Source organism: Oxyura jamaicensis, chromosome 1 (genome assembly GCF_011077185.1).
Source record: "Oxyura jamaicensis isolate SHBP4307 breed ruddy duck chromosome 1, BPBGC_Ojam_1.0, whole genome shotgun sequence".
NCBI classification, from domain to species: Eukaryota; Metazoa; Chordata; class Aves; order Anseriformes; family Anatidae; genus Oxyura; species Oxyura jamaicensis.
In genome coordinates, this window is record NC_048893.1 from 37,738,675 (window position 1) to 37,752,801 (window position 14,127).

Below are 14,127 nucleotides of genomic sequence, written 5' to 3' on the forward strand. Positions count from 1 at the left end.
GCAAACAGTGCCTTTTCTCCAGCAGCAGTGGGACTTCAGTAGGAGTGCTGGAGGCACTTTGGGTAATAACATATATTACAGGGTATTTCCATTTGGAGGAGACAGATATTCTGTGCAGGAGGTTTGTATATGAGCAGAGGGTATGGAGAAATTATCTCAGCCTGCCTGCACCAACCCAAAATAATGGTATTTTAAAAGAACCAGCTGTGGAATAGGCTGCAGTGGTACTTCTTCTTTCCCCCTGTCTGAAGCAGTCTCTAGTGATTTTGTTTGAACCAGAACGTACAGGATTTCCTTCGAATAATCAGGATACGTTGAAGAATGATCTCCTGTTGAAGACTACTCTGTCCCACAGCCCTCCTAAACACAGAACATATTTCTTAGTCTCATCCACAGTAACACTGACACCCAAAGCAGTAACTGAAACGTTTGCCTACCCCAGTACATTGAGTGCAGTGCGGTCTCCTGGACAGGAAGCTACAGGGAATTTGGGGATTTTTAGCTGTAACACCCAAGTGTCGATATCAATAAAGTTACCAATAATCTCCTCAGTGCTTTAGGTCTAACTGCCTGTGGACATTTTACCAACTATGATACCAGAGTTGTTCTCAAATTACTTAATTGTGCCTTGCCCACACAAAACAGAAGCCTGGAGGTACTGTGTGCCCACAGTTCGCTTCTTCTGTGGATGGGGCTGGCACCCATTCACCTCCTCTGCTAGGGCTGTTTGTGGTTGGACTCCGGAACACAGATCCAGGAGCAGCTGTGTGTCCTCCCTCCTGTCCATCGGTCAGTCAATAAGCTGACCAGGGTCAAGGCCAGGGTTCCTCGTAATGCAAGTTAAAACATTCACTTTTCACTTGCTTTGGTCCGTAAGCCATGTATGCAATTTTAGGGCTCAACTATCCTAAAGGAGTTCATAAAGCATACTGTTTCTTAGAGCATACAATGCAACAAACCAGTGGCAGAGGCTGTCACTGAGAAGAGATACCTCAGCTCCCGTGTCTCCTGCTACATCCATGAGCTTCCCATTGCTCCTCACGTACCCTGAGCATTTTCCCTGGAGCTCAGAGATTTTCCCAGTGCATTGTGCACACCACGATTGTGCTGTACGGAAGGGGAAGATTTTTTCTGCAGCTGTACTTCTAGCAAAGGGGACTATCAGCATGAACAAAGAATCCCATCAGAATAAAGAACAAAGCTCAGTCCTGCAGCTGTTTTTCTTTCCTTTTTTTTTTTTTTTTTTTTTTTTTTTCCTAGTCTATGAAGCATCCACCTGTAATAGCTATCAGGCTCCACAGAGTGGAGCAGGCTTAATAAAAATCAATCAATAATTCCTCTGCCTTACCTCCTCCGTAGTGCTAGGGTATTGAGGAGTAGTTGTTGGGATCCAGGGTTTCTCTGTTACGGCAGACTTGAAGTCAAAGTAGAGGTTTTCAATTAATTTTTTACTGAAGTGTTCAGTCACATTTCGGATGATCATCTCCGTGCTACTCTCCGGCAGATTTTCAGTAGTGCTTAAAGGGGAGGATGTGGCTGTAGTACTCCGTGCAGAAGTGTCTGTATCTTGGAGATATAAGATAAATAAAGGAAAGTGATTAAAATCAGCTCTGCGTTTTTATAACCAGTTCTTTACATGCCTATAAATGTGGTTGAAATGGCTTCTAAGTAGTTTAAGTGCACCTGTCAGCTCTGGCGTTTCTTACTTTCAGTACAAATGTTATTTTGCGCCAACATCAAATTTTGTGCAAAACAAAAGTATAGAAGAATAAATATCCCACAAATCAGAATAAATATCACACAAATTCAGCTTTAAAAAGTCCAGGGTTTAAGGACATGGGACAGATTCTCATCTCCTCTTGTTGGTGTAAGTTGAAATTACGGCTTTATTTGAGATAACGATGTTTCTTGCGCCCGCATGGGACATTTCTCTTGCATTTCAGGTCTGCCCCATGCAGACACCACGCTAACCCCTGACTGCTCCCTTCCCAAGGTTCAGCTAACAATGGTATCAGTGAACTAAAGTGCCTGCAAATATAACTGTGGGTTTGCTTTTTCAGTCACGTATGCTTCAGAGAACGCCAAAGTTGCAATTAGAGCGCAGGAAAGATTTTACTACACATTTTTCCTCCACATTTTCACGGCTCTTCCTCCCCATTGGTATGTATTTAATATCCTTTCTTTGTGGCTGTGAGGGCAGGGTTCAATCAGTGGTGGCCTCTACATCTGGTAGCATCACATTTCAGCTCAGCGATTGGAATCACTCGCTGGCCCCTTCTCACTAAAAAGTTGCCCTGCCATCGCTGGAGCACAGCTCGTGTGTGTTGGCCCAGCGCCCAAGACACTTTGTCTGTCCTTGAACTGGGGTACTCCAACATGACAGAGCCTTGTTTTGCTGCTGAGCCACTGGGCTGGTTGCCATTTATAACAATTTTAGCTCACAAGCCCTCCAAAAAAAAAGTAATGACTGTGTTAAATTGAAGCAGAAGCTTACAAACGTAATTACTTGGTGGGCAATTATGTCTTAGCAGGCCGATGTGTGATTACCTCCTTAGCCACAGGATCAGTGGGTAAGCTTATATGAAGTCATTATTATTATTATTATTTTGGTATATGTGTAAATATGCGTGTTAACATGTTTATTTACTGAAACTCTCAGTATTCATGTCTGCATCCAGAAATAAAAGGGAGACTGTAAGCCCTTGTAAGTGACACTTCCATACAAGTGTCACCTGCACTCGACAGCACGGTGTGCTCACCAGGTATGCAGTGCTGGATCTTCTTGAAAAGGATTGGTTTGCTAGGATGGGAGGATACCCACTTTAAACATTTTCCTGCTTTTTACCTAACTGTGTTTCTCTGGAAATAGAAATGACCAGGTATCCAATTCATTACAAAAATTGTTGATCAAATATTTTTCCAAATCAAGGCACTGAAAATAATACTATAGACCTAATTCTGCTTTCTTTTACAATGAAAGTAACCCTCTACAGTGCAAAGGGTTTTGTCAGACCCTGGGGTCTGCTCCAACACTGTGTGATTGTCCTCATGCTGCTGCTGCTGTATTTGCAGAATCCCCTGCAGGGTGCCTACGGTGCGAAGTCTGCTGTGGTCCCACATCACAATACCTTCATGTCCCACATCAAAAGGATGGGGAAGAGTCTGGCAGTGGCAGCTGTGTGCTCAAGCTGTCATCAGCTACTGAAATAAGCCCTTCAGCTGACACAAGTCCAGGCTTAGCCTCAGGTCTTTGTTCCTGGGGATCTCCTGTTAGTTGGGGGTCTCTGAAAGTCTGCAGTAGGCAAGTGGAAATGACAGCCCCAAGGACTAGGACAGAATTAGGCCTGCTGTCTCTGTGCCTCTCAGATATCTCCAACTTCAGCAGGGAGTAGGCTACTGATAGAAAGATAGCTTTAACAAAAAGGACATCTGAGTGGTCAGCAGTCGCTTAGGAAAAAAGGCCACGCAGCGAGGTTCTAAATATAGATTTACACACCCAACTTAAAAGCACATTTGAAAAAAAAAAAATCTTGGCTTTCTTTACAGACAAATAGCAGCCATTCCAACAGGAAGACGCTTACATTCCAGTGCCAATTGTGTTTTAGGAAAGCTGCTACTCTGTAAAAGGGACAACGGTGCTGCCAGAGGCACCTATGGGACCTGGCATCCAGTGGGTAAGCGGCACTCCTGGTGCAGGAGCCGATGGGAGAGCCTGACCCTGACCCCACTGGCAGCAAAACGTTTGGCCCTCAGAAATGTGCCACAAGCCTGAGGAGGTCCCATGAATGAGCACTCAGTCACTGCACCACCTGGCTCCTTTTCTCATGTTAAAGGATCTCCCCAGTCAGAGGCTGACAACCCACAACCTGCAGATGGGAACGACTTGGGCATAGCACTGTGCCATCCTGGACCTTCAGGTATACATACCAGCACTTCTCATGTATGCTACACTGGACTAACAGGATCCAAATCTGCCCTCACTTCAAGAAATTCAGGATTCAGGTTTATATTATCTTCCTATGGAAAGCCACCAGAGTCCTAGCATGAGGGCCCTCACATCCCTTCTTCAGCAGCAGGCATTTATGAAAGAAAACTATGTATTACAAGATCCCAGCAAACATTTCTGCACAGCTTGAGTTCCAAATTTCTATCCCTTTTAAACCAGAAAAAAAAAAAACCCTCACGTCCTATCTGTACATCACCAGAGTACACAGGAATTGCAACAGTGGGATTTCTCACGAGTGTTTAACATTGTTCTAGCAGTCTCTTTAGAAATCAGGCATAAAACCGTTCATGGGAAGAGAGCTGACACTGACATTGATCACCAGTGGCTCGATGATACACAGCGTGTGAACTGTAATCACCACTGCATTGTAATCATCAGTAGCACACCCAGCAGAAATTATGGCATTATGACTAAGCACACATTTCATCCATGGGATGTACTGCAGACTGCCTCCATCTGCACAGCAGCAGGATGCTTACAAGAAAAGGAAATCCATACGCCATGTATGCATGATGAGCAAGAGCGCTGTGCATCTATCCCTGGTTACTTGGCAGGTACTGAGGACCCTGTGGTGGTGCCTTCAGACTCAGGTGAGCCAGCGTGGGGCAGCTTTCTGAAACTGCTTGCATCTCATCATTATGCCCAACCCTTAAAGCACAGCTTCAGAAAATGGAGGCTGAATTGCTTCTGAAACACAAATGATTCAGATATCTGTTGTGTAAAAATGCTGTGTAAGGCTGAATCTGACTTGCTGATAGCAAGTTTTTAAACTTGAAGGGGTTGTTTTAAGGTCTCTGTACATGCAGGAAAATGAATTATCTTTCTAGTTGTCTACTAACTCAAATAGACTGCAAAAATAAAGGCTCTCTTTAATATATATATATACACACACTTTGGATTTTTGTTGCTGGTAGGAGTGTGACAGAAGACCAAAATACACTAAATGGCCTTTCTTTCCCCATGCTTTTAAAAACTGCAAAATGTATGCTACTTTAGAACAACGTCTTCTTTATCTGAAAGGTTGTAGAGAATAGAGATGCTTGCATCTCACGTCAGAGAGGTCAAAACTCCAGTAATCCTGAGCTGACCCTGTACTTGCTTGTTTCTGAAATGCTGAAGTAGCCACTTGGAAGCTCTTTCAGCACCATACTAGTGGAACATCCCAGATAACTATGGTGGTAATACCATAGCTCTCTCAGCCCTATTTCTGACTCTCCAAATAGCCCCAGCTCACCCTGAAGTGGATTTTTGGTCACTTCAAGGTACCAAGACCCCATTAACTCCATGGATTAAGTCTCTACTGAAGAGAATTTAGAAAGGTAGCTCCTATGTAGTCACCCAGGGCTTGGTCCAGTTGCCTAAACATGGACACCTAGCATGACCAGAAATGCCCTAGGGCACCTGGGAGAGCTCCTCAGGGCTCTCATAGGACCTACGGAAGACATATGTCTTTGTGGGTACGCTGTTAGTGGTCAGGAATGGAGCACCTCGGGTGGCATGAAAGAACCACGTTGAGACAACTGAATAAAGCCCTTTCTTTAGACGCTCATGTTTATATATCTAGTAGCTCAAACCCTCTCCATACTCTACACAGAGATCCATGCAAAATAAAGAGAGAACTTAATCATGGAAATTACCAGTTGTCTGCAACTATAGACGTTGAAAATTAACCAAAACAAAAGGCCTGGACTACACTGCTGGTTTTTCCATTTCTTTTTAGAAACTGTAAAAACACCTTCATCTTTGAGCTTCTCTCAGTATGGTATGGGATTGCGTGCAAGGATTTGTATCCAAAGATCTGACACTGATGCCTTTCTTTTTCCAGAAGGAGCTGAGCAAAAATGGTCAGCCATACAATGCTTTGACTAAAGAAAGAAGATTCAAGTATTTTTTAGTATTTCATAGATTCACATGGATGTTAGCAAACTTTTACTTACAAAACCCTATAAAATAACACCTTAGGGAGATCAAAACAGGTTTGACTGAATGTTTTTTAGGAAAAATGTTTTGAGTCAATTCAAAGGTAGAATGAATATGCTCACTCTTCCTGGTCTATTTCATTCTGGAGAAAGTGTAAAGGGTACACATACAGAAGCCCAACTTGTTATGAACCTATGCATGGATTGTTGTAGTCATTGACAGCAATGAAGGTGTGGAAAACGAAGGCCTGAAGATACTAACATGATCACAAAAATTATTAGGAGTTGCATCTTCTTCTGTGTTTCTGCCAGCTTTCTTTGGTGCTCTTAGGAAGAAATTCTTCACTCAGAGGGTGGTGAGGCCCTGGCACAGGCTGCCCAGAGCAGCTGTGGATGCCCCATCCCTGAATATGCTCAAGGCCAGGCTGGATGGGGCTTTGGGCAACCTGGTCTGGTGGGAGGTGTCCCTGCACATCACAGGGGGTTGGAACTGGGTGGTCTTTAAGGTCCCTTCCAACCCAAACCATTCGGTGATCCTATGATACTGCTTCTCCGCTGTTTCAGAGCATGCTCTGAGTGTGCACTGCTCTGGTCTCTTCTTCTCACCCACTGGTGTAAGCAGTGGGATGTGAACTGAATAAGCTCATGCTCAGACTTCCTTGTCTGTTTTGTTTCATGTCTTTGTAGATCCTACTATGGCTTTTAAGTACCTGGCACATATCAGTGAATAACAAATCCATGCTCCTCCACAAAGTCAGCTTCTCTTCTGAACGGGGTTTAGTCCTGGTAACCACAATTGTAGGGTTTTGCAGCTACACTTACTTCAGGAGATGTCCCTACTGTCTATGATACAGCAGAAGGGAAATGCAGCACAGAGTATTACACTACAGATCAATGCATGTCAAATTCTGTCTCCAGGCTGCTCTACAGGCTGCATGTCGCTCTCTGGAGCTCAGTGAATAATTTCAGTATATACCTTTCCCTCCTTGAAATCATTCTCCACTTAGTGAATAATTTTTGGTCTGCGGTGGTTTTGAAGTTTGTTGATAACATTTGAGGTGCCAGACGGCATTGCCTCTGATCTGTAATTGCATATTTTAGTGAAACTAATCTTCCCAGAACAAAAAAGACTTGTAAGAATTGCTCAGAAGTGACAACAGCATCATTGTGTTTTATTTGCAATGCTCTGGGTTATCTGTTATTTGCATGCAACAACTTCTGCTGCTCTCAGTCATAAGTGAAGATCTTAGCCCCTTGGAAATAACAGTGCCTGTAATTTGGGATGATCACATAATTTACTGTGCGCAAATTCCTGTGCAAATATGTAATACCTCCAAATACAAAATAGGAGCCTGAGAGTCCTTCAAGTCTGCCAGTTCTCTGCGTGCAAAACCATACTTTGCCTAGGTTTTCTGCTGTCCTTATGAGAACACTTCCAACTCTTCTTTGTTTATCATAATTAACATGCAGTATTTACTCCTCCTTCTATCCCAGACATACTGTGCTTCCAATGGGTTGAAGCTCTCTTTTCTTTTTCTGCCTTGCTCCTTAGGTGTGTTCTGTTTCTCCAAGTGCCACCACTCCCTCATCATGCTGCCTTCCTCCAGCTCCTCCATGCTTTCCTCCTCCCTGTTTACAGCTCTCTTCCTTCTCCTGGATCCTGGACTTAGGGGAGCTCTGACCCCAAGTTCCTGCTGCTGAAAAGAAGGCCCTAGCTCTTTTGAGACTATGCATCTCTCTGCCCATAATCTCCTCGTGAACGTGATGAGAACCAAATCTCACCATCTCAGTCAAGGGAGATGATACCTGGCAAGCCCTCATCATGTCAGCTGTTTCAGCCAGCTGCCAGAATCAGCCATGGCTTTGTGCAAGACAGACTGTCTGCTGCTAAAAGTGAACTCTGAACAGAGCTGGGATACGAGTGTAAACTGATCGTGATTTCCACAGAGCCATTTAGGTCAGGATTGTAGCAAAAACTATATATCCAAACACATCCCAGACGTCTGATTTGGAATCCAAATCCAAGCTCAGACTTTACCCAAGCTCAGAAAACTCATGCTTGGCATTTGAAGTAGCTCCAGTACAAAAAGGTAGTTGCAGACGTTGGGTTTGGAGCTTGTACTTTATCTGAGCTGATAAGGTGTTTGGGATGTAATTCAGTAAGTTATTCCTTTGTGAAAATATTTCTACTTTTTTATGAGTACTATGAAAACAATGAGGGTAAATTATAATAAAATATGGTGTTACTCAGGAGTAGAAAAACATACAGCCATTTCAGCTCCAAAGACTTAGCTCAGTTTTTTACTATCTTATCTAAATATAGACTGAATATGTTATTTTAGGCTGATCCACAGCAGCTTTCACTGAAATTAGACAGATGTGTTTGGAAGACTAATTTTAAGAATTAAACATTGAAATTTCGGATACTCATATGACCATTGAGACAAGCACTGTAGGCTTTTTTTTCTTGTAGTACTTATTATTTTTAAAAATGCATCTCTTTGCACTACTACTCTTTATGGGCTTCTCATATACCCAGAATTCTTAGTTAGGTACTGTGGATCATAATGTATTGTTGATTTCTCAGCTTCCCAGAGCAGTCGAAAAGGAGATAACTGATACAGTGAGACTCTGAAAGTAGAACAACGGGCCTCCTAATATGGAGAATTTCAGGAAAATTAAGGTAAATTCATTAAAGAACTGTGCACAGTAAATAGAGAAGGTGCTTTGATACAACATGACAATTGTCTGTCTCAGTTCTCCTTGGTCTTAAATTGCTCCTCCTCTGAGGATGAATAAGAAAAGGATGCAAGGTTTTAAATATTAGCCACACTTTACCCAGGTATCTACAGAAATTAATGGTGCCTGGGTACCTCACCTTAACTCTTCATGGTGTCTTTGAGTAAGCAAGACATTCTTACCCTACACTCAGAACTTCAAACGATTTTGCATTTTTAATCTCTAAAATGTATGGGAGGGCTGGGATGGCATCTTGGCCAATGTTCCATTCCCTGATTCTGCAAGCTGTCTTTCTGGACTGCTGCTCAGGTGAGTAGTTTTGCTGTTGTGAGTAGATTTCTGCAAGTGCAAATTGGGTGAAAAAACTGATATCCAGCCTTGCAAGGAATGGGAGGATCAGCTGTCAATCATGCCTCAACATTCTCAGGTGAGAAAGAACAAGCAATTTGTTTCAAACATTCTGAAAACTATGCAAAAGTATTGGATCATGAAACATTTCTGAAATCCTGTAAAGACAAGAATAAACGGTGCATTTCCCAGTAAAACACTTAACTGTGCAGGTTGCTCTTATTTACCATGAAGAACAGCTTAAAAGTGTGCAAGTAGAATATCGAAAGGATGAAGTGGACAAAATGAAGGATTGACAAGAGGACATCAAGGAACACATTATTAAGTAATATTCAAACCATTCTACCTTCCCTTTTGCTGTGGATATATAATCATATAACTTCACAGGTCCAGAAGGATGTGCACAGACCCATTCATATCTAAGTGTTATTGCAAGAATTTCTGAGATTTTTGATTTAGTTCATTATTTTCAGGATTTTGAGTGTTCTTACAGATATTTCATCTAAAGGCAGAGTGACACTGTGTAAACACATGAATGTGTAAGCCATATGGCTCTCCTAATCATGGATTAATGATTCTTCTAATCATGGTTTCTGTTAATCAGAGCAATAATTGTATTTGATTTTCAGATGTCTTCTTGCTCTTGAAAGATTGAATATGCATTTGGATGATAAAATGAATGGGGAGGAGAAGGACTTGTACACATCCATATTTAAAAAAACTATTAGGAATTATAACCCACATTTCTGTTTAAAACTGTAAAAGGAAATGACACAAAATAGTGAGCTGAGATTGCATATAAGCACTTTGATCCAAAGACTGGGAAGAGAGAAGAGGAGGGACATCCTGAAAATGCAAAATGGCTTTACAAAACACACCAATTGTCAGAAAGACGGCACTAATCTCAGCTGTTCTTTTTGTTCTCTAAATGCATTTTTGACTATGAAAAATGTTTTTCCATATAAACATAGTTTTTAACATTTGATTAAATACAAAAGACATTTTTGCTACCAAAACTTCCATGATACTTCCTTGAAGGCATAGCTCACCTTGCTTTGAACAGAGATTTACGTAGACAGGTTTTCCCATCTCTCTGGCTTCAAGCTGCATCCATGTATGAAGGTATTTCTTACTCTGCTTGGCCATTACCTTCTGACCTTGCTTTGTGAGAAAGAGCGAGCTGTTGGCCACCTTCAGGAGCCCATCCTCCTCGTGGCAAGTCCACCTGACTGCCTGGGAGCAATCAACGATGATGCTGCGAGACGACAGCGCGGAGCGCGTGGAGATGCTCAGGCACTGGCCAGATTTCACGTGGAGGAGCCTGTCATCGGCCATCCACTGCCACTGCTGGTTGGGGCTGGTCATACTGCACTTTTCCATAATGACTCCCCTCTTTTCTGAAAGACACTGCTGTTTCTGCACATGGATAATCAGAAACCCCTCTGGAAGAGGAAAATCCCAGAAAAATACAATAGATTACACATGGTTATTTAAGAAAAAGTGAATTCCTGATGATTTAAAACATGTCAGCAAATAAAACTCTCTTCCCACTTTCTACATGTTGAACTTTTCATGAACTTTCCTTGTGCTGAACCTATTTAAAAGAACACCAAGCATACAACCTGCATGATGCAAGCACTGTTTCATGGTAATGTAAATAGTGAGGATGCAAAAAGCAAACTGTTGTGACAAAGCTCACCTTGACCTTCATTATATGTAAAAATGAAAAAAAAAAAAAACAAACACACCAAAACCTGTATATAAAATAAATCCAAGAACTTCTAACTTTAAATTACAGTTCTAAATATTGCACTTCCTCTGCTTGAAAGTGTATAGACATCTACAAAAGCTCAGTCTTTTTCCAGTTTTGTGGCCCAGTCTTCTTGCAATGTAATTTACTGTCTGCAGATTGTTATTAAAACTCAGTGTTTGTGAAGAAAACGTATAAAAGCACATTCCCAGATCTGTGTGTCTCTCAGTGCCCGTGCCTTACAAGAATGGAGGTTGTTTACTGATAGGAAGTACATCTCTTACAGGATTTACTCCAACGTCTCTAGGTGTTAGTTTTGTGACAGCCCTGATTCACTTTAGATCAGCTCTTTGTGCCACCATACTTTAAAAGCATACAACAAGCACTTAAATGAACAGAACTACAACTCATTCATCAACAAGCCCCCAAGTTACCAGCACAAAACCCGTACATGTCACAGAGCGCAGAACTGGATGTTTCAAAGCCAGCCTCTCTGCCCCATCTTATTTACATTTGTCTCTTTTTATAATGTGTTGCTCAAACATTTCCAGCCTCATTAGTTACAATGTACTAAAGCCAATGCATATTTCCCTCCGTTGGGGTTTTTCACCCCTCTGTTTTAACAGATATAGGTAGTTTCTAACTAAGCATCACAGAAAGCTCCTGCCTCTGGAATTTTCACAAAGTAGGACAAAAAATAGGAGTTTCCCTTTCAAAGAGCTTGTCCCAGAGCTCAACCCCTGGATTGTCCAGCATGAGATCTTCTTAAAAAAAAATAAGAGTTATATCCAGCATAGAAAAAGACAGTTTATTTTCCTGTGGAAAGAAATCTAAACAGTACAGGCTACGTTGGCCCTGCCCCCCGTTCCTTTTGTATGGACTCAACCGAAGAAGTGACTCGGCTTTTGTAAGTCACCGGCTGCCCCGGTGGGGCAGAAAGACAAATACAGTGGAGGGGAGCTGGGGAGAGACACTTACCTGAGGACATCAAGGCAAAACAGGTAAAAGCCAGGACGTGAATTAAAGAATCCATTTTCCCTCTAGCAACTCCCCACGCTTCTCTTAAAAAAAAACACCTCAGATAAGTGAAGCGAAGGCTAGGAAGGAAATGTGCCTTCACAGGGGGAAAAAGTCAGTGACGAGCACTTCCTTCTATTCAATTGTTTTGGGGAGTTTTGCACCACTTTGTCGTTTCATATGATTCTTCAGAGTTTACTAGTTGCTTTATTTTGGAAAAATACAAATATGTGAGGCATTAGAAGAGATGGCGATGAATCTCTTTAGACTAAAAGTCCAAAGAAAAGGGATTGTACTTTTGTGTAATGTGTTGCCTGTGAAATTATGAGTCCGCAGGTGATCTGGATGGTGCTGAATAGGTATATACTGTATTATCCAGGGAACACATACACATTTCTTCTTGATATGTAATCAAGCAAACTCCTGATATTGATATTTGTAGCTCCACAAGTCCTAAAAGTCAAGAGGACAAGGGGAGGAGGAGGGGAAGAGGAGGAGGCAGAGCTCTGAGGTCTGTACTGGGTCTTATACAAGCTCCCCCTGAGGATCCAGTGATGCTGATTTTGCCTTCACCAGGTGATCTGCTTTGCTCAGTGTCAGTAGGAGCTTGCCTGTGTCATCTGTATTGACTCTCCTGTGGTCTGAAGCCTTGGGAGATCTAACCAAATTGTACTGGTCTGTGTCTGGTTTGGGGGTAAAAGAATGTGTGCTGCATTACTCTAAGCAAAAATAGAGACTTCAGTAAATATTTTATATCAAGTGTAATTTATTAGCAGTATGAAGCAAAGTCAACATCACTGTATTAAAAACTCATTATACCCTGTGAACAGACCTCCCAGTGCTATAAGTCATAATGCCAACTTTGAATTTTTCTTAAAAGCAAATTCTTACTGAGCAGTAAGGAAACAGTCATAGCAGCATTTTCTTTTTTGTATAACCTGTCATGGAACAGTCCATACCACTAAAGGCATCCATCTCACATTGAAAGAGATAGAGCAGATAAACAACATAAGCAAAAAATCCCATATTAATAAAAGACAGACAAATATTTAAAATCCTTACCATTTAATATATGCTACAAAGTTTCTTTTAAAAGTAAAGTGACTTACACAATTTACAAATACACTGGATTTGGGTCCGTAGCAGAAGCATGTTCCAAGACAATCAACAGTATAGGGTAAATACATACACACTGAATAACAGACATTGTGCTCTGCAACTGCTCTGTAAGACCTACAGTAAATACACATTTAATAGTTAATAGTATGAAGAACATATATTTCCATACAAAATATTGACTGCTTTTGAATATTTTCAAAAACAAGACTTTTAATTTTATCTCATCTTCTTTTTCAATTTTTTAAATCCATAATTGAACACTTGCAATTTTAGCAGCAAGAATATTATGTGGCCAAGAAACAAGCTCACCACATAATCAGTAATAGCACTTTACAGTACAGTTGACAGTCCATTCACAAGACAGTTTGCAAACGCTAAAGCATTTATACACTTGATAAACATTTCTTCTGTAGAAGTTCCAATGTCCAGCTGACTCCAGCAGTAGCACATACATACATTCCATATGGCAGATACCAGTATTACAGAATTAACCCACCTTTAGATATATACGTGAAATCCATGTGTAGTTTCAGCACGGTACCTTCTTTATAAATCATTTTTGGGAAGCTCACAATACATTCATATACAGTAAGGGTCCAGAAATCTTTATACTCTTGCCAAACTGTTCAAAATCCTTTCAGAAGTTGGCTTCAAAGCCGTTCTTCCCACTGCAGTAAACTCCTTGAAGAAGCTGCTGGTAGGTAATGAAATAAATTACCTCAGGAGACTGACACTCGGTTTTACCCTCCTTGTCTTCACTGGACAGCTTCTGCAGAAAGTCTGCTTTCATACAGACTCAGTGCATGGTGCACAAATTCGTACTGTTCACTGGTCTGAACCATTCCACCCCTGAAAAGGAAACACATCAGAATGAAATCTTATTTCTTACACATGCAACAACCTCCTGTCCATGCCAGCCCCATCACCACCAGATAACACAAGGACTTTCCTCAATGTTTGACTTAGAGTTTGTTTGAGTAAGTGGGAGATTTGCCTGAGTAGAAGTACATACTTCATGACTTATGTGTACAGCATGAACTATTGGTCCCGATACCATCCAAGTAAGAACTACAGAGAAGAAACACCTGGCACATTTTGCATAATTAAAACCTATATTTCAAATTCAACACACTCATAGAGAAATTCATTCAGACGCTTGAGCAAGGAAGACCAGGTACAAGGAATCATCACTACCTTTGATGGAGCAAGGGAATATTCAGAATCTGTCC

At 41.5% G+C, this 14,127-nt stretch overlaps 2 protein-coding genes across 4 annotated transcripts in view; both read right to left on the minus strand.

Moving 5' to 3' along the window:
- PTPRB (protein tyrosine phosphatase receptor type B) overlaps window positions 1–11,860 on the minus strand; it is a 63,923-nt gene extending 52,063 nt beyond the window's left edge. Inside the window, exons 1-3 of the mRNA XM_035334957.1 lie at window positions 11,741–11,860; window positions 10,062–10,454; window positions 1,349–1,575 (exon numbers count right to left, since the gene is read on the minus strand). Of these exons, the coding sequence (XP_035190848.1) occupies window positions 1,349–1,575; window positions 10,062–10,454; window positions 11,741–11,795 (675 nt within the window). The 5' untranslated portion in view covers window positions 11,796–11,860. The remainder of the gene's footprint in view (window positions 1–1,348; window positions 1,576–10,061; window positions 10,455–11,740) is intronic.
- A 665-nt stretch (window positions 11,861–12,525) lies between these two features.
- The window catches only part of PTPRR (protein tyrosine phosphatase receptor type R), a 140,444-nt gene continuing 138,842 nt past the window's right edge, over window positions 12,526–14,127 (minus strand). For all 3 annotated transcript variants that reach the window (XM_035335502.1, XM_035335499.1, XM_035335512.1), the window contains one exon: window positions 12,526–13,747. In XM_035335502.1, the coding sequence (XP_035191393.1) occupies window positions 13,654–13,747 (94 nt within the window). In that variant the 3' untranslated portion in view covers window positions 12,526–13,653. The remainder of the gene's footprint in view (window positions 13,748–14,127) is intronic.